We start from the raw sequence: 19,385 nt of genomic DNA, 5'->3' as shown, positions 1-19,385 counted from the left end.
ACACTGGATCAAAATGAAAGTATATATATTTTTTTGATCAGTTCAAAATGAAAGTAGTTTTTTTTTTTTTTATCCGCAAAATGAAAGTAGTTACTACAGTAACTTACTACTAGTACTTAGCATATTACGGTCCCACCCAATTTCCACGGTCGAGATCGTACCCTGTTAAAATTTCTCCCGAGTAAAGAACCAACAAAAGGTAGCAACAATTCCAAGAACCCTAATTTGTTTCTCTATCGCAGTTTTTGAACTCCGCCTGAAGCGCTACGAAAATCCATCCTCCAAACTCATTCAGCTCGGAAATTGCTCCAACAATCACTTACCAACGACACCAATGAAACGTCCCTCTTCGGTCGGAAACCCTGATACCACCGACTCCCTTGTAGGTTCTCTACTTCATTTTCTCTCTCTGAAGCCCTAATTTCTCTCTCTCTCTCTCTCTCTCTCTCTCTCTCTCTCTCTCTCCACTTCATTGAAGCGTGTTATCTGTGCTCTTGAGCTTAAATTTTGCCCCTTTGGATTGAGCTATTAAATGAAAAAGAAAGGATTAGAGTTTCTTGCAAAATCACTATTTTGGATTGAGTTACTTTGGTAAAAAAATGAAGAGATAAGTACAAAACAGATATTTTTTGATCGGCTAGTGTGATTTCGTGAGAAAGGGCTCCCCTTTCTTATCTCATTCTTTCTCACAATCCACAGTGGTAGGATAGTTGGTGGTTTTTAGATCTTATGAATATCAATACTTGTGAGCACGTATGGAGCGGGGACAGAAGCACGATAGAAGGAAAGACCTGGTCTTGAGTTCAGTTGCTTGGTCTCCATTTTCAATTTCTGTAGTCAATCAGGACATGGTCCTTTGGTGAATATAGTTCCTCTTTGCAGTGATTTTTCAAATGTCGAACGACGTCTAGCAACAATGGTCGTGCTAACTATCTCTATTTTGTAAATTTGGAGATTTCTTAACGTTGGCTTCTACTTGCGTCATTCTGAATTCGTTTATTTTGTTTGAATTCTAAGCACAAGTTTTCTGCTTCTCATAAAGTGACTGTGTGTCTTAACTTTCAATGAGAATAGATTCTATTGTGCTTTCATAGTTGGGGGGATTGCATGGGTTATTTTTGAGTGCGAAGCAGAGATACATTGGACGACGGGGTGCTGCCATTCTATCTTGAATCTAAGAGTGTGTGCGCATGGAAAGTAGAAAAATGATGTAAGAAACCAGTTCTTGATACCACTGCCACTCATTAATTGGTTTACCAAAGTTAGAAATTTGTGAAGGCAGAAGCTCTCTGTTCAAGTGATAGAATGATGCCACTGTCGACTTGGAGTGCTCAATATCTCCTATTCTGTCCCCGTAGTGTAAAGGGTTTCCAACTACATTGTACGCAGTTGTGAGCAGGGACATTCTAATGTGTAGTGGTTAATGTCAATCTGGAAAAAAGTGTTGTAGTGATTACTGGCACAAATGTCGAGAAGATAAACCGTGAATAATAAAAATTCTGAAAAAAAGAGGAAGGTGCAGCACTTTTTCATTGAATTTGTCGAATACCTAATTCAGCTTAAGTTCGAAAGTTTGATATCTGACTTCAAACATTTGTTCGTCGCTATTAATAATTGAGAATGTGCCAACGGACATCCCAATTGTTGAGATTGCCTTCTCCAACAAAGAAAATTAAGGTGAAGTCTGCTTAACAAAACTTATCAACATGTAAACTCTGAATACTACTGATCACATAGCCCCCCACCATCAGAGTTAGAATTCAATGTAATATAAGTTACACACTTCGTGTGATATCCTCAACCTAGGACTGCAGATTAAACATTGTGTCGGTGTGTGGTACTCCGGTACAATGCACTAAGTGGCTTTGCTAGATATCTGTCCGCTGCTTCTTTCTTTTTCTTTTTTTCCACATTGTAGTCGGAGGTTTCCCCGACTCCTCATTGAGTTGTTTATTATTCTGCTGTGATTTTGCAGTTCCAGAGTAATAAACGAATAATGGAAGGATCTATTTTTGGCTTTCGCAAGGCAGAGCCATCTCAGCAGCAACCAATGGCGACACCACCATTGGATATGCGTCGGGCTCAATTGTCTAGACAGCATGTGAGAGCTCTCAATGCCCAATTTGCAAGGTCTACTCTTTTTTATTCCACTCTCTCTGCTTTTGTTATATAGTAGTTTGTCTGGTAAATAATTGGTCCACAGATTGTTGTTTTAAGAAATAGAGTCAGCTGTCAAGCTTTATCTTTGTGTTTTGGTATTTCCCTTATGTATGGAATGTCAAACGTTAGATCTGTACTGAACAATCACTCTCAAACGAGTTCAATTTTGTTCACCCACCTTTAAAAGTGTGTGAACATTACCTACCATGTTCCCGGTCCTTTTTTGGTGATAAGAACAGTTCATCTCTTAGAACATGATATTTTAACTCTGCCTAAAAAAAAAAGAGCTCCATCTAGGTATGGTAATCTCAACCGAACCGAAACCAAAATTCCCCCTCTGAACCGTAACCGAAAATTTCCCTCAGGTATGGTTATGGTAGAGGAGATGCATTCCCTATACATAGACTCCAATAGTTTAAATTCACCTGATAGACCAAGATAATCTATCATTTGACTTTGAACTCCCCGAACAGATAGAGATGAGAAGTGTAACTCATTCTTCTAACCAACCAAATCATGTACCCATGTGGACGACCCATGTGAGTCAGGTCCGGTCTTACTGAGCCATTTACTTATAGATTCCTTACAGCTTTTGTGTTTGTGGCATACAGTTGCATCTTCTCCATGTTAGACAATTTGTGTTGTTTTTGGTAAACAGTTGGGTCCAAACACAACTACAGAATCACCCCGATGAACTTTGGGAAGATGGAGTCCAAGACTACCTGGCTCATGCTACAAACATAATGGTATTTTCCGCAACTTATTTGGTAATTTTTGAGTTTTACAGCTCTTACTCTTTTTCCAGTTCTTTGACTTGTTATATCTGGCCCACTAGGTCAGCAACTCAGCAATCTATGTGCATGATCTTATCACTTTTACCTACGTAGATGTGCATTCAAAGGATGTGTACTATATATAGACTAACCTAATTTACGCTTGTAAAGTTCATGACGCTATTTCTGTTGGGGACGAATAAGCCATGCATCTGTAGCTGAAAGCCTGGAACACTAGGGATATTCTTTTGATCAGTTTCTGTATGTTTCATCAAGTTGAAGGTTCTGTAATTAAGTCCTGATGGACGTTTTCTTACCAAGATTTGCTGTAAATCGATTGCCATGTTCTCATCTGAACCTACTATAGAAGATTTCTCGTGCTTGTTTGCTTGATTTCATTTGTTGTAATCTTGACATTGAAACTTTTGAATAGGGTTGTTATTTTTCTTCCGTGTACTTTCTGCAGGAGAAATTTAATGACGTTGTTAGTTGGTTGAGAGCAAAAGCTTCTTGTAATGGAGAAAGTTTCTCTGCATTGGGATCTCACGCTGCTCCAAATAACCTTGTGCTTGAAAGTAAGGAGAACCAGATAAAATCATCTAAGGAGGAAACTGACTTTGCTCGACCTAGTGCAACTGCAGTCTTCGCTCCTTCATGGGGGTCTGGAGCTCTCTTCTCAAGTCAAAGCCCTTTCACATTTGGTTGGTAAAATATTTTTTGGCAGCATTAAAGGCCTCCTTTTGAGGTCCACCCTAGGATACTACTTGGGTGGTTGTAACTATGTCGTGTATTGATCCCAGTTTTATTTGTTCTACGATTGCAATGTCTAGGGACTCTTGATGTTTTTATTGTTTGCTTGCCACAACACAGTAACCTTACAGCTGTGTACATGTTCCTTAATCCTCACTGATCTTATTATGCCATCATTTATATTTGGTGATACTGTTATATTGTTAGTTCATAACCCCATCCCACTTGCATGAGAGGGTCCCATTGAGGTTGGACCTTTTAGTAGAAGGGAGGGCGCAAATGGAAATGAATGTCGAATAAGGAGATTGAAATTTTGTTGGATCCATAGAACATTTCTATAAACTGTAGTGTCAGTGATTTTTTACTTTTATTGTTTATTTCATGTTCACATTCTTGTTTGTAATTTGATTTATAAATCAAAGTGGTTTTATTTCAGGAAACCAGATCTCAGCTCCCTTAAACAATGATGCCTCAAATGAAGCGGATGATGGTGAGACATTGATTTCTTATATAACATTCTCATGAGAATCATTTAGAATACTTTACTAACTATGAACATAAATTCGTGGTGTCAAAAGGGGCTTTTTAGAGCATATCCATAGTGGAATAATCAAAAGTTGCCATATCATGTTTTGGTTATCCTTTTAAGAGGTTGCAATGTAGATATCCACAATGACATAATTTAAATTGGATAATCAAAACTTGCCACATTGCCTTTTCAACCTATAAAAATCTAAAAATTGTCACCATATTAAATAATTTTTTTAAAAATAGTTTTCAAACTAATAAAAACAGGTTATTAGAAATAGAAAATAATTTTTGGAATACTTTTATTTTGAGAAAAAACACTTTTCAAAAAAAGTTTTTAAAAAAAAAACAGTTTTTGATAAAAATACATTTTTTTTAAATAACAGTTTTTAAAAAACAGGTTTACTGTTTTTGCAAAAAAAACAAAAACTTTTTTTAACAATATGAGAGAGAGAGAGAGAGAGAGAGAGAGAGAGAGAGAGAGAGAGAGAGAGAATGTTTGGTTATTGGCAAAAAGATGCTTGTTTTGATTATCCAAGGGCCAAAATTTGATGAGTTGCTAAGAGGTTGTTAAGTTTGGTTATGCCACTGTGAGCACTTTTTTGAGAAAACATTACTAACTTTAACAACTTTATGGTTTTGGTTATTTCACTGTAGATGCTCTTAGCGGAGGAGTATGTAATGAATTTCAATTATTCTCTTCCTTAGTTTTATGTGAAACTTATATCAGTCCGCCTTTCTTGGACAAGTATGAGGACCTATGAAGCACCGACACCTCTAGAGGTCGAAGAATCGCAGTGTCAGGACACGGGGACACGGAGGGACATCTCGGAGATACGTATGGGACACACCACGTGGCTTGTCCCATATTTTAATATTAAATTTTGAGGGGGACACGGCTGGGGACACGGCAGGGACACCGATGAGGACACGGCAGGGGACAAACTGTAATTTTTTTTAAAATTTTGGGGGGCAAACTGTAATTTTTGGAAAAATTGGGGGGTCAAACTGTAATTTTTTTTAAAAATTTTGGGGCCAAATTATAATTTTTTAAAAATTTCTGGGTGTTAAACTATAATTAATTATTTATTTATATAAATAACCGTGTCCCCATTTTTTTAGAATTCCTGTGTCCCGGTGTCGGTTTCAGTGTCCGTGTCCGTGTCCGTGTCCGTGTCGGTGCATCATAGATGAGGACCATTAAAAGTTTGGGTCACTCTAGTGAGATGGCCATTCACTGTTAGTGTTTTTCGTAGAACCTTAAGATCTTGACTCCTTTATTGAACAAACTGTCTGATGAATATAGGGTATGTGCTCTGCTCATGAATTCATTTTGTTTTAACTTGCTTTCATTTCTTGGGAACATCAGAAGACTTGCAGCAGCCTAGTAGCCCATCTGTGAAAAAGACTGAAGAGAAGGGTGTTAGTGTGGTGCACGAAGTCAAATGTAAACTTTATGTGAAGGTAATCTATTTTTTTGCAATGAGTTATGTGCGATACTTATCTGCTTTATTGGAACTTTGACTTTCTTTTTGTTTCTATAGTTGAGTTGAATTTTTTGAACCTTTTTACTTCTTAACATGTATACAAATCAATGTGCTTTATATTGTCAATTTATTTTATAATTCAACAATCTTCTAATAGTCAATTTTTTCCTTTTTTAATCTTGCATTCGTTAGTGGGAATCCTTATTTTTCTATACTTCCCATACACCATGAAAGCTGTTAATTTTGGAAAACCTAGAAGTTCTTCATGGGACCTCTATATCAAAACAACCACTAAAGATTGTGAGAAAAGATGCGACATTTTTATTGAAGGCACAAGGTTATGGAAAATAATTTTACCAATGCACTTATGCACATAACCCCACTTGTCTCTGCCTGTGGAGTGCATGTGTCTACAGTGGCAGAGCCAATGTAGGCCCACCGGGCCACAGGCCCAACTTCAACTTTTTTGGGGGTTTTTGTTTTACTTGAATCAAAGAGTTAATGCTGCTTTATATAGTTCAGCCAACTCACCCAAACTCACACGTATGAAGGATATTTTGCTCGATAACTCAAAAATTGGGAGAACAGTTACTACTTTATTTATGATCCATATTACGTCCCACTTCAATGGTCAAGGCCATTTTTTAATGTCCTACCCTTTTAATCATTTTTGTTAAATTGAATCTCGATTAGATATCCATAAGTTCTTAATCAAACTTCTAATTTGTTGTTTAAATTCTGGACTACAAATTTAAAGCAAGATCCATGTTATTTGATCATCTAATTAAAAATCAAGCCCCACAAATTGAATGTTTCTGATCATCTAATTGAAAATCTGGCCTGAACTTCATGAAAGTGAGTAATGGTCCTAATGTTCACCCTCTGTTTAGGTGGGTGAACAAAATAGTAATCCAAACCCTGAAAAATCCCCCTCATTTGTGATGATGTAGCATGCAAGGCACCGTCACACCGCCAATAACCATCAAGTCGTGGGTCAGTGGGATGTTGTCGGAGGTTGGCTGTCACCGGAGTTTTTGTTTTATAGTGCCCCAACTAATTCATATTCCTAGCTACACCACAGTGTTTGTGGTTAGTTTGTATGAACAGTGTGGGTTGCATTCAGTTGATGTATTGATTACGTAAGCCTTGTTTATTGTCTATGTTATTGTTGGTGACTATAGATTGGCATTTTGTACATGTGCATGGTAAGAAGCACGGATATGGACACTGGACCAAACACGTAGAGATGTCATTTCTGCAATAAGTAGGACACTGATACACGGATACGTTGGGGACACGTCAAACATAAAGTATATGTATGTAATAGATGTATCTTATGAACTTCAAAAACATTATTTTGATCAAATAAAGATGAAAATCACAAATGATATTTGACATTATGAAGATACAATTTTTTGTAAATGTAAGTACTATGAAGTATGAACTGAATACCATGGAAATTTTGACTCGGGCTAAATTTTAAAACTGCATTTTAACGTGCCCCAAGAGTGTCCCTAACGTGTCATACAGTGTCCACATGTCCAAGAAAAAAAACCAATATAAAAAAATTGGACACGTATTTAGGTGTGTTTGACACGTACCCAGAGAGTATCGTGGCGTGCTCATGTTGCACACATGGGAGGCAGGTTGATGTGTCTGTGCTTCTTAGTGTGCATGCTTTCATGGCATTTCCTTGATTTCTTAGCAGTAAGTTCTTTCTTCTATGCTTTGTTCAGTCAAGTGATCCAGCAGATAAAGATGCGTGGAAAGATAAAGGCACCGGCCAGCTCTCCATCAAATGTAAAGAGGGGGTCAGCAAGTGCACAAGAGAATCTAAACCAACAGTTCTTGTTCGAAATGATGTATGTTTCGTCATGATATCTTTTCCCCCCCTATAAGTTTGTTTCAGGTTGAAATCTTGACTCTATAAAGCATACTATTATTTTTTTTAAAAAGTTTTGTTTCATATGAAATTTCTAAGAGCAGCCACTTGTTGCATATATTACCAAAGGTTAGGTTTGTCTCCAGTCCTATCCCGCCCATACCCCCATCAGTTGTGGATGACATGGGTACTGTTACTGTTGTTTCATATGAAAGTAGGCAATTGATAGTTTCTTTTTTTTTCTTCTTACGTCTTCATGGTTTGGTAAACCAAATGAATCACCTCAAAGGATTCAAAATTTGGTTGCCAAAACGGGAGCAGGGAGCATGAGCTTGTGCATGAGAGCGAGAGGATACAGGAGGTCTAAGGTTCTGAGCGTCTGTAGGAGAGCATATATAGCTGTACACATATGGGGAATTATATAGATACCCTAAGATATTATTATGTTGTTAGTTCAAATGCACATGTTAATTAGTAGCTGGTGTCAATATACCTCAGTTTTTTTTTACTTTGAAAGTTTTTTAAAGTATACCCAAGTATTATGCTAAATTACACTGACACCCCCTTTATTCATCCAAAACCACATTATCACCCCCTCTACTCTTTGAAGTACCGCTCTCCTCCCTCCCTTCAATGTTTTGTGTAACAGTTTCGTCCACTAGTTAGTTGACTGTTATTGACTAAACAGAAGTAGCAGATGTCAAACAGAATAAATTTCCGAACTATGCAGCCTCCCCCAACCCACCCTTCTTCCGGACGTACAATCCCTTTTTCTTTCCATGTCTTCAAATTCTATTCTTTCAAATCAAATCTCCCAACATCTATGTGGTACCCATCCGCTCCTCCTTTTTCCCTCTGCCCTCAGTCTATATACCACCATGATAACCTCCATTGCACACTGACAAATCTAGCCACTGCAATGAAATTATTAGGGAAAGATGATTCAAGCTGTCAAAGTCATAACATATCTCAGTTGCAGATATTTGATGTAGCTTCAATGTTTTGGCATATCAGTTAGGCCATTTGACATTTTCCATGGCCTCTCATTTCCATGTTTTTAACTTGCATTGTTGCACCACAAAGTTTACTTCTTATAACAGGAAACTAAAGCTCATTGTTGACCATAGTTTTACTTTTTTTTTTTCCCTTTTACTTGTGGCAGGTGGGGAAAATATTGCTTAATGCATTGCTATATCCAGGCATCAAAACAAGCTTGCAAAAAAATTCTATTGTTGCAATATTTCACACTACGGTATGCTAAAGTTCTACCCTACACCTTTCACATTTTCGGTTAGTTTTTTATGGTCACTTGTAATCTTCATCTCCCAATCAAGAATCCAACTTTCTTCAAATTGCTGAAGATTCTGCTTGGTGGCAGAATTTACATAGACAAGTGCGTAAGACAATGATGTTCTACACATTTTAGATGTGTTTTGGTTAAGCACAATGCATAAATGAGATTTGGAATATTCTCTTGACAGCAATCATGACATCCCTTCTCTCCCATATGTATCTTGGTATTCCCAGATGACTTTGTTCGGACTTCCGCGTATATGCGTACATTTTTGCGTAAAGTCTTCTGAAGAATCTTCTTCTTCATTTGAAACTCGTGGATAAGAAGTAGAACCAGGAATGTTACCCCTCGACTGGGCTGTAAACTCTATAGTTTTCTATGGTGGCTGCATGTTGAGGAATGTATTTATGGAATGATTTGTTGAAGCATCAATATAGTCTCTTTTTCCCCCTTTTTTTTGTTAAATTTCCGTTGACTTCATAGTGGGAAATTGCTATTGTTTTTGCAGCCTGATAGTGGAAATGACGGTGGCAACAGTAATGGTGTGGTGGCACGGACCTTCTTAATACGGACAAAGACGGAGGAGGACCGGAATAAGCTAGCAGCAGCGATTCAAGAATATACTCCGGCCGCTTGAAGTATTCTTTTGGGAGTTATTTCATCCCATTGTATCACCTTCAAGCTTAAACGAATTGCAAATGCAGTGTTGTAATCTTTGGATTGATTTATTGCGCTGATTTATAGTTATAATTCAAAAATGTTGGGGAAACACACAACTATGCACACACAAGTACACTCTCCCAATGGGCAAGGGCCCTCCACACAAACAACTATGCACACACAATTACACTCTCCCAATGGTCAAGGACCCTACACACAAACTGCTATTTTTTTCGAGAACACTGCTATTGTGATTGGGGCCCTTGTCCGTTGTAAGATGTGTGTAATTGTTGGAAAACTATTACTTGCTCTTGGATTTGAGCACCGCCACGTGGTGCTCTTAGGGCATCTACGACCACACATTCACGTGGGGCTTAGGACATAGCGTTTGGACTCCACGTGAATGTGTGGTGATTCCCTAAAGCACCACGTGGCGGTGCTCCTGGAGCACTGAATAATCACTCGTTTTGTGTGTCCCTAGCACTATCGATTATAATTGCCGCTGAAAAAGGTTGGCAGTGTATTAGCTGCACGTGGAGATGATGTTTCGATCTGGAATGAGGCTAATGCATTGTAACATAGAGAGAATAGTGTTTCTTTGTAAGAGCATGACGAGAACTCAGGAAAAAGAATGCTGATAAGAGTGGAAGAACACTCATTTGAATATTTGTGGAAAACAAGAAGCAATAGTAAGTCGATTGTGGAAATGTCTGTTGATCGAGGCGTGCGTGAAGCGCTCACTTTAAAAATTCTGTATGATCTAAGTTTGGACACATATGAACCTTAACTTAAAGAAGAGAAACAGAATCCTTAGTGGCGGAAGTCTCGTGCACCGGGTTTGTCCTTTTTGGGGGTTTTCCACGTAAACCTTATGCATCAAGTATACTTTTTTACTTTGTTTTGTGCGATTGGAGTTCATTGTTTAGTTTATTCATTGCATCGATTTAGAGATTTCAGCTCTTTAACCTTTTTGTAGTTGTGGAATCCGAAACCATGGAGTTTTGCAGCCTTTGCTCAAGATGCTTAATTTTCCCATTGAACTGATCTGATTATCATTTTCACTACACCTATGCATGCAATATTTTAACAACCTTGCTTGAGAAGCCATCTCTCGATCGTTAGAAATCTAAAATAAAAACAGACGTGAAATCTGAAACATCATTACATATATATATAAAGCCATGATAATATACAAGCAGGATAGTAGACTCAATGTTTTCTCCAACAGTGTTACACTTCAAGTTTTATCAAAATCCGAGCCGAAGATTGAACACAACAGGTTTAACATTGCACTATTTACTCAAGTTGACCATACCAGATCCCTTGGATCTTCACTTCCTTAGGTGCCTTCGCACCCAAATCAGTATCGGACGGCTGAATGCTCTCAAACACTCCGATCACCTCTCCAGTCTCCGGCTTACTCTTCGTCACGCTCAATGTAATCTTTCCCGTCGACGAAGAAGTATTCTTTATGTTCTCCTTTACAAGCTCCTCCTCATCTCCTCTCCCTCCTGCTGGCAATGCAACCGCATTGTCATACCCGGTGGAACCACCCCTTCCCTTAGGGTCCAAGAAAGAAGAACCCCTGTACGACGGAACAAGGAACTCTCCACCAAAGCTCTCCGGTTTTCCTGACGCCACCAGCTGTTTGACCGTGAATAAGAACGGGACACGCTCGCCACCGGGCAATTGCACGGTGACAGCAGCGTAGTCGATTCCATCTTTCTCCTCAAACTTGATAGAGCCATCAGGGGACACATCGAAGGGTCCCTCGATCTCGTCGAGGGTGTAGGTTAAGCGGGTCATGAGCTTGGTTTTTTGGAACTCCGGCGGGGCGTTTTTGTTCACGCTCTCAGCTTTGACTGTGAATGAAGTGGGTTCTAGGCATAATTTCTTCATGTTGTATTTCCCGGGCTTGAAGGCGAATTTGTCAACCCCGCCGTCTATGATTGGGCACTGGTTAGCGGTTCCCGTTCCTTTGATTTCCATGTAAGTCTTGCTTTGGAGTTCATCAAAGGTTAGCCTTTTGGGAGCCCCCTCTGCATTTGCACCCTAGGTTTGTCCCAAGAAATGCAGGAATTAGTTTGTTCTACTTGACAATGTAGAAAATAATTAATCGTCAATCCGTCTAGATGGAGTGGAGATCTCCATTTCAAGAAATAGGATTGGAAGAAAATGAAATCACTAGCAAAAGAAATTTTCATTATCATAATGATAACAATGACATTGAGAACTGCTTTGAAATTTCACATAAAAATCATTGTTGTTGTTACTCTTTTATCATTCATCGATTTGAATGGAGATATCTCTTTGTTCCATCGACGAAAGGTACGTAGAGAACTCGACTCCATCAAATTATACGGGATCAGTTTGTTTTCCAATTAAATAGTGTAATTTTGAGATATAGAATTCCAGTAGTATATATCTGAATTCCAATAGTATCTCATAGTCTAATTAGCAATATTACCACTCGAAGAAGGTTGCACTGAACCATGAATGGGGGTTCTTTGAAAAGTTCTTGGTCTGGCCTATATTTCCTTCTACTGTAAAGAGCACATATGATGTCTGCATAACGAAATATATTTGAGTTTGGGGACATCAAATTATGCCCAACATGACCTTGAATTCAGACCAGGCTCCCATCCAGTTTGGTCCAGTTTACTGTGTTCTAAATTGCTTATATTGTAGCCCTTATAGATAAGTAAGTATGTTCGTGTAAAAAATTAGCTCGATCGGATATCAATAGCTACGAAAACAGTTCGCATTTGTGGAAGACAAAATGCACGACACCGTCTACTTTGTCTTCCACCAAAGCGAAGTATAGGTATAGCTATCGTATCCACCTGTTTGGATATAGTATTAACTACTGAAATTGAGCAATAACCCTGCTAAGGCGATACTAGCTACTACAACTCTACAAGGCAGTGCTGGAAACGAACAAGATAGCCTGTCGTATACATACCGAAGCGATGAGGGCAGAAGCGGCAAGAGCAAAGCCAGCAACCTTGGCAGCATCAGCACACTTGTGAGCCAATTCCTTCATGCCAGCTTGCAGTGCGCAACTCGGTCTTCCACTGCCCTCCTCGACGAACGCCTTGCAAACTATCTGAGCAGACCTCAGCGGCTGCACGTTGCTCCGGCCCAGACCGCCGACCTTGGCCGGTTTCATGAGCGTCGCCGCGGCTTGTAAGGAGGCTGCCATTGTTCTCTCTCTCTCTCTCTCTCTCTCTCTCTCTCTCTCAGATTTACAACCCCCTCAGGAGGACTGTACTAAAGGAGTAGGAATTGGATTGTATGGAGGAGGAGGGGGTGTGGACAAAGTGTTACTTCATTGGTGGCATTGCTTTAAGATAAGGGGATAGGATAAGGTCTTTTTTCATTGGTTGCTTCATATTTTGCCATTTGGCTTTGCCATGAATTTTTGGGATAAAGATACTTTCCTCAGACTGGGATAATGGTGGGTTTCTGACCAATGAGCATCCAGTGCTACTACTTAACCTGTTCCCATACTTTAGTTTCGAGAGTGATTTTTGCACTCCTCAAATTGTTAACCGCACTCTTTAAGAGAGTTCGAAAATCAATATGAGGTTGATTTTTGCACTCCCATTAGGAGTGCGGTTAACAATTTGAGGAGTGCGAAAATCAATTCCCGTTTCACATGATATTGCATTAATGCTCAGGTAATTATATTTTTGAGTATCATGTTGGGTGCCATCTCATGTGTCGCAAATAAATTGGTTGAGTTTTTAAATGGGAGACGCGATCTCCAAATGTATCGATTCCACTTTAGATGATTACCCAAGATATAATGCATAAATGTGGTTACTGTAACATTACTCATGATATCAATTACTCAGTTAAATACGTGGAAAAACACTAACTCGAAAACCTTCGTAACTATATATGTACATCTCTCCTAGTATCTAGTATCGGTACTACAAAAGCTAACGATTCGACGGTCATCCTGAAAAGAATTCATATGCATTTGCTCTAGGCTAATTGCCCATTGTATTCCTCGTATTGTTCAAGAGGTGAGATGAGAAGACACAACTCATATTACGCACTGATTAGGCTTGTTAAGAAGAAAATTCCAAATGATTTTCAAGGTTATTCTCCAAGCATAAATTTTTTTGTTGACACTAGAAAATGGAAAGTCGAAATACTCAAGGAAATATGCAATAGATAATTACTACAACGCATCATAGCTGTATTAATCCTTAACTCTCTTCCAAATATATTTCCGTTATTGAAGAAAAACCAAATATATCCCCGTTATTGGAAGAAACAACATTATACTAAAATTCAGATCATACAGAAAAGAAAAAAAAAATCAATACGTATCAAAAGGGACTAAGAGAACACTTTCTATATTGCTCTGATTGGGTGCAATCACAAACAAAGTTCACCAAACAAAGCAAATTATTGCTGCTGCCAATGAATTGGTTCGTCCAAAAAACAATTACAAAAAGCAAGACGTAAAACGAAATAATGATTGAATCTCCACAAGTTCCGGATCAAAAGACGGCTCACTTACTGGGGGCAGTAAAGCCTAGACGAACTTGAGAACAAGTGCCCAGAGAGGATACACTAGCAAGAGGATAATGCCAACAGTGTTTGATATCCCATGGGGTTGTGTGAAGGAATTTCTAAATCCACCGGACACCCTGATGTGCTCTTGCAGCAGATAACAACCGATTATTAGACATATTGCTACCCCAACCCAGCTATCTTTTAAGGTGTCTGCGAAGAAGCTGGGGGCCACCACGAGAAGAAGAATCAACGACCCAGGCATCTCCAGCCAATCTGCACTCAGTCATCAGAAGTTATAAAAATGACACAACATGCGAATAAATGAGAACCACACACCGACTCAAAGTACGCTCTAGTTTAATTTCATTGCTGCGAAAATTATCAAAAACATGCCAGGGTCGGGCTCTTGACTTGTAAGGATTACATGTCGGCTATCAACGCAAGAAAATGTAGCTCCAGGGGGTAGGGAAACAGTTCACTTCATAAGAAATGGTGTGATACTACATTTCTTCCAGAACATTAGAATCTGATGGTAATATATTAATAATCATGAGCCTAGTTGTGCTGATCAAAAAATAAATAAAAAATCATGAGCCTAGTTGTAACTTATTTTGATTCGTTTTTGTGTTCCTGGGATATCTTTATGCTCTGGCTTGTTTTTTTGTGTTCTAGTTTGGTCTTGTATGACCTCTAGAAGGGATGGTGGTCTGGTTTCTGGACTGGTTTGTATCCTTGTTTGAGCTTCTAATGAAAGTGCCTTTACCGAAAAAATCATGAGCCTAGTTGACAGATGATATTTTGTTACCGAAAGCTAGTTCTTCAAATCCTTGCAACCAGTTTCATGCGGTTGTCCCTTTTAAATCTTAAGGTCATGCTAACAACTGCCTTCAGAGTGGTGGTTAAAATAAGAATAGAGCCAAAATGATTAGAATCCTGAGGCACATTTCACCTATTTCAATATGCACTTTCTTCCAGATTTCTGTACACATTTTACACGTGCATCAAGGCCATCCACCGCTCTGTGGACGATCTTTACCAGATTTCTAAAGATGATCATAACTGATGTTGTAGATTCTGTTTACCTTCAGTTAACAGCAAAGATTCAAATCAAGAATCTCAACTTTCACGCAACTTCAAATCAAGGATCTTCAGGCCACTCACGCAACTAGAGATGTTCAAATCAAGAATTTGAAGTTTTATGCAAATTCCCAAGGTTAGAACCAGGAAGTTTGTAGAAAGTTCACCAATGGCACAGCTTTTGAGGTTGTAGGTTCTTTCTTTCTGGTTAGGCTTCGCCACATATGAATGGGGAAACAAAATATGGAATAGTAAATATAGCAAGAATTCTAGCAAACTAACGTAGTCAACAGCGACGCCAGGCCAAAGTATGCAGTTGCAGGTAATAAACAACTAATACTAAAAAGGAATCCAATTCTGTCACAAATGGTAAACAACAGTTACTGGGTTCATACCTGGGAAATGGCGAGGGAAGAAAAGCCTTAGCACAACTGCAATGAAAGCAATCCATTTCCCAACCTCTCCTCTAAAGATAAAAATATACACTCTTGAAGAACAGTACTTTCCATGAAGAAGAAAACAAATTGAGAGCGAAGACAGAAATGTTCACCTTAAGAAATTGAACAACACCGAAGGAAGGCTGAAGAAAATATAAGGGACTAGAAGTGAAGTCAGAATATTGGTTTTCCAGTTTGTACGATCCAATATCAACAAGTAACTGCAGCAAAAATCCAGGGTTAGTAGCTTGTACTAAAGTCTGCCTAGATTCTCCAGAAGCCAGTTTACGAAAATATCCAGTACATCTAAAAGACCCATACAGAAGAAATGAACCATCCAACAAAGAATGTAGTTGTCAAATAAGTTCTCTAGCTTTGAACAGCAACAAAACAGAGCCGATATGAGAAATCAAAGCTTATCACAAATAGCAGACTTCTAAACGTACAAAAGTAACTTCAGGACTTCAACAAAAACAAAATCCTCAAAAAAGTTCGATACAATGAAACTCGACAGAGCATGTCTCTATTATGGAAGATGCATAGACAACATGCAATTTACCAGCAATGGAAATCTATTCATTTATCACGAGTGGGCAAGGTCATTCCATCTATTCAGAGACAGAACAAAAGGACAACACTTTCCTAATGATTTTGGCAGGAGTTCCTCTGAAAGCTTCCTCCAGTTAGGGTTGGCAACTCAAGTGAATGAGCCGAAACATGCTTTGCCTGGGTAAATGCCACCAGTAAGAGAGCCAAAACTTCTTTCCAGTAGGTGTAGCAAGCACCTTGAAAAGTACGACGACATTGGTTGTGGTACAGGTACAACTAGCAATGTTAGCAAATCTACTCAATTTATGAGTGAGGTGATCACTAAACAAGAGTGATTGTCATTTTCAAGCTTATTGTTGAATAGCAACTCTGGATAGCTAATCTTGCTGCAAAATGGCTGAATACCCCAAAAAGCTACAGCACCTTAAACATACTTGTTCCGGCTAACTTCCTCACACTTATCACCTTCATCTAATATGCATGAATCCTTAGAAAATTTCATTAAGTGAACTCACTATTTGGAAATTGTTACTTTGCATCTTTTTCCTATGAATTCCTTTTCTTTTCTCTTTTCATTCCGTTTTATGCTTTCTTCCAAATATTTGGTGCATTCATCCATTTGAATTCATTAATCAACCGTTTGAGACTCTAAATTTGAATTATTATCTGAATTCCCTTTGTCTATGATAGAGGCATAAAACTACGGTAAATAAAAGAAACAACCTGTATTGCGACGCTACTTCTGTCTCAACAATATCTATGAGGCCAAGGGAATTTAGTAAAACATCATGTAATAGGCCTAACATGCAAATCGATTGAGTTGGTGCCTTTTAATCAACATCAACATCATCGTATATTCGTCCGCATCATCCCAAGCATACCAAACAGCCAACTAATCCACTTTTATTTCACGGGGATTTAGATTTCTAGCCTAACAAGGCTGCCCAAAAAGATTTCCTAATCCAAGTCAAATAAAATATATTGATGCACAGCAGCTAACATCAAGTTAGGAATTCAGAAAAAAACAACTCAAATAGGTCAAGTTTTTCCCATATGAAACTTCACAATGACAGCAAGGATAGCGAAAAGAGTAAATATTTAATCAAGTTAAAAGTTATCCACCAAAAAGGTAGGGAGACAGAGCGTTTTTTCTTTCGTTCCCTTTCTTGACAAAAGGGTATCAGCATAATTGACATTTTTTACATAGTTATTCAACAATCTGTAACACTACCTACCCTGAAAAAAATTCAACAAACTATGCACAGAGAAATCTACTTGCAGCTCAAATTCCTCAAGTCATAATTTCAACCAGAGGTTGAATTTGGTTCACACTTCACTTCGTATTTCTCCATGCACCTTTCTCCTTCAACAACTGTCCCTTCGAGAGAACAACTCAATAATTGTAGCTCAAGTGGTAAGGAGAGCAGAAGTAAGTCCCTTACAAACACAAGTCTCTAGATCGACTCCCCAGAGCAAAATTCTCTAGGTCATCCTACCCGCAAACAAAAGCTTAAGTGAAATAACAGTTCAATGGGCTCCACTTTATGGAGTAGCCACGCAAACTGAGATTACTGTTGGTGGGATTGGTTCCCAGTTTTTTTTTTAACAAAATATAGTGTTTAAATTGAACTAAATAAACTAGCCGATAAGTTTTCAATCGAACTAAATATAATATTTTACATAGTGTTTTGTATGTAAGATGTTTTTATACATTTCTTTCGCCGCTGGGTTAGAATTCTCCAGCCGCCCCTGCTACCATGACACCCCACCATAATCCACCAGTAGGTATGGCATTGCCAAGTTCAAAACAGATCAGCAACAATTCAATCAAACACATCAACACATCTCAAAGCCCGAGTTTGTACACAAACAAGAGTAAACACGCATAATTGTGAATGTAGTACAAGGGAATGCAGATTGTAGATTAAGTGAGAACTCACATAGCAGCAAAGGAGGCGACCCATTTGAGGAAGGAAGTGCCGAACCCTAGCCCACCGAGCTTGGTGGCGTGGCTAATCAGTCGCTTGGCCGCGATCTTCAGCTCGTTGATATCCGAGTCGATCATTTCAGCATCGGCTGGATCCGCCAAGAACCCCATTGATCTCCTTCCCATTTTTCTCTTATACTCGCACGGATCTGAATTATCGAAACAGAGAGAGAGGGTTTAGATCACAAGAGCACAGTTTGCTAGTGTTTGTGAATTTATGTATGTGTACAGCGATGAGATGCGATGCTTCAGTTGGAGATCAAGCAACGAGCGTACAAACGGTGCGAGTTTTACGGGTTTCCCAAAACGGTAAGTTCGGGTGTCCGTTTAGGAAGTTGCCACGTGGTGCGCTTGTAGAGGTGGATGGAGTAGTTCGTTTTGGTGCTTGAATGGAATGAGTGATGCCTGCCTGCCAGCCGCCTGGTGCTTGAATGTACAGGTGTTGTAGTCTGTGTGGAACCATATATATGTAAGATGTTGTGTTTGATATTGTATTTAAATTTTTGTGTGATTAGCATTTTTGTTTTTGTATGGTGATGACCTTTATTCCATTTTCCCCTATTTTAGTGGTACTGGTACCTAAATGATGCTTCGTTTCATGTCGTGCCCTCTTTTTTTTGTCGTGCTGTGTCGATCCATTTATTTAATTGTGTCATGTCGTATCATGTCTGTGTTGGCACATCTCCAACCGTATTCAGTCCAAAAAAATAATTGTGTGAATACAAACAACTTAGTATTGGTTGTGTTGTGCCTCGTGCCAGTGCTCTTTCATGTCCGTCTAGAACCGTGCCATACTATGCTCGGCCCATTTCGGTGCCGCTGCCGGTACGTCTAAAACCTTGCATGTATCAGTCCAGCTCGTTTGACCCCTCTAAGAGCATCTCCAATCCATCCAAAATAGAGGATGGATGTAACACATTGAGGGGAGATTTTGTAATTTATTCCATTTTTTCTTCACTTTTTGTACTTTTTGGGAGAATCTTTGAGGGACCCATCGTCCTTTTTAGAGTTTTGGAGGAATTTTGTACTCCAAATTTACTTTTGATCCTCCATTTTTAGAGGACCAAATTTACTTTTAGAGGACCAAATTCTAAAAAGGACGGTGGGCCCCTCAAAAATTCTCCCAAAAATTACAAAAAGTGAAGAAAAAAGAGAATAAATTATAAAATCTCCCCTCAATGTGTCACATCCATCCTCTATTTTAGAGAAATAGAGGTGGATTGGAGATGCTCTAATTGAGAGAGGGAGAGAGCTGGGGGGGGGGGGGGGGG

General features: G+C 38.9%; 3 protein-coding genes and 1 long non-coding RNA gene across 5 annotated transcripts; 2 read left to right on the top strand and 2 right to left on the bottom strand.

Moving 5' to 3' along the window:
* The first annotated feature begins 179 nt into the window (after positions 1-179).
* On the top strand, positions 180-9,632 carry LOC131336661 (uncharacterized). 2 transcript variants are annotated; one of them, XM_058372568.1, is made up of 9 exons: positions 180-382; positions 1,976-2,130; positions 2,819-2,906; positions 3,400-3,634; positions 4,120-4,173; positions 5,581-5,675; positions 7,435-7,560; positions 8,743-8,832; positions 9,383-9,632. In XM_058372568.1, exons 1-9 carry the CDS (start codon positions 335-337, stop codon positions 9,509-9,511), a joined length of 1,020 nt encoding a protein of 339 aa, XP_058228551.1. In that variant the 5' UTR covers positions 180-334; the 3' UTR covers positions 9,512-9,632. The 2 variants fall into 2 exon arrangements, with proteins under 2 accessions (XP_058228551.1, XP_058228552.1); XM_058372569.1 differs by having other exon boundaries at positions 184-386.
* A 1,046-nt stretch (positions 9,633-10,678) lies between these two features.
* LOC131336658 (oxygen-evolving enhancer protein 1, chloroplastic-like) lies at positions 10,679-12,904 on the bottom strand. Its single transcript, XM_058372566.1, has 2 exons — positions 12,497-12,904; positions 10,679-11,586 (listed from the first exon to the last, which is right to left on the bottom strand). The coding sequence occupies exons 1-2, from the start codon at positions 12,734-12,736 to the stop codon at positions 10,831-10,833; spliced, it is 996 nt and encodes a 331-aa protein (XP_058228549.1). The 5' UTR covers positions 12,737-12,904; the 3' UTR covers positions 10,679-10,830.
* Positions 12,905-13,501: 597 nt separating this feature from the next.
* On the top strand, positions 13,502-13,940 carry LOC131336660 (uncharacterized). The gene is made up of 2 exons (XR_009202903.1): positions 13,502-13,640; positions 13,703-13,940. It is a non-coding gene; the product is annotated as an uncharacterized LOC131336660 (long non-coding RNA).
* LOC131336659 (cold-regulated 413 plasma membrane protein 2) lies at positions 13,886-18,546 on the bottom strand. Its single transcript, XM_058372567.1, has 4 exons — positions 18,068-18,546; positions 15,692-15,799; positions 15,537-15,607; positions 13,886-14,337 (listed from the first exon to the last, which is right to left on the bottom strand). The coding sequence occupies exons 1-4, from the start codon at positions 18,238-18,240 to the stop codon at positions 14,084-14,086; spliced, it is 606 nt and encodes a 201-aa protein (XP_058228550.1). The 5' UTR covers positions 18,241-18,546; the 3' UTR covers positions 13,886-14,083.
* Between the last annotated feature and the right edge of the window lie 839 nt (positions 18,547-19,385).

Source organism: Rhododendron vialii, chromosome 8a (genome assembly GCF_030253575.1).
Source record: "Rhododendron vialii isolate Sample 1 chromosome 8a, ASM3025357v1".
Taxonomy (NCBI): domain Eukaryota; kingdom Viridiplantae; phylum Streptophyta; class Magnoliopsida; order Ericales; family Ericaceae; genus Rhododendron; species Rhododendron vialii.
The sequence above is the reverse complement of the archived record's forward strand: the minus strand, read 5'-3'. Positions and strand labels throughout refer to the sequence as shown.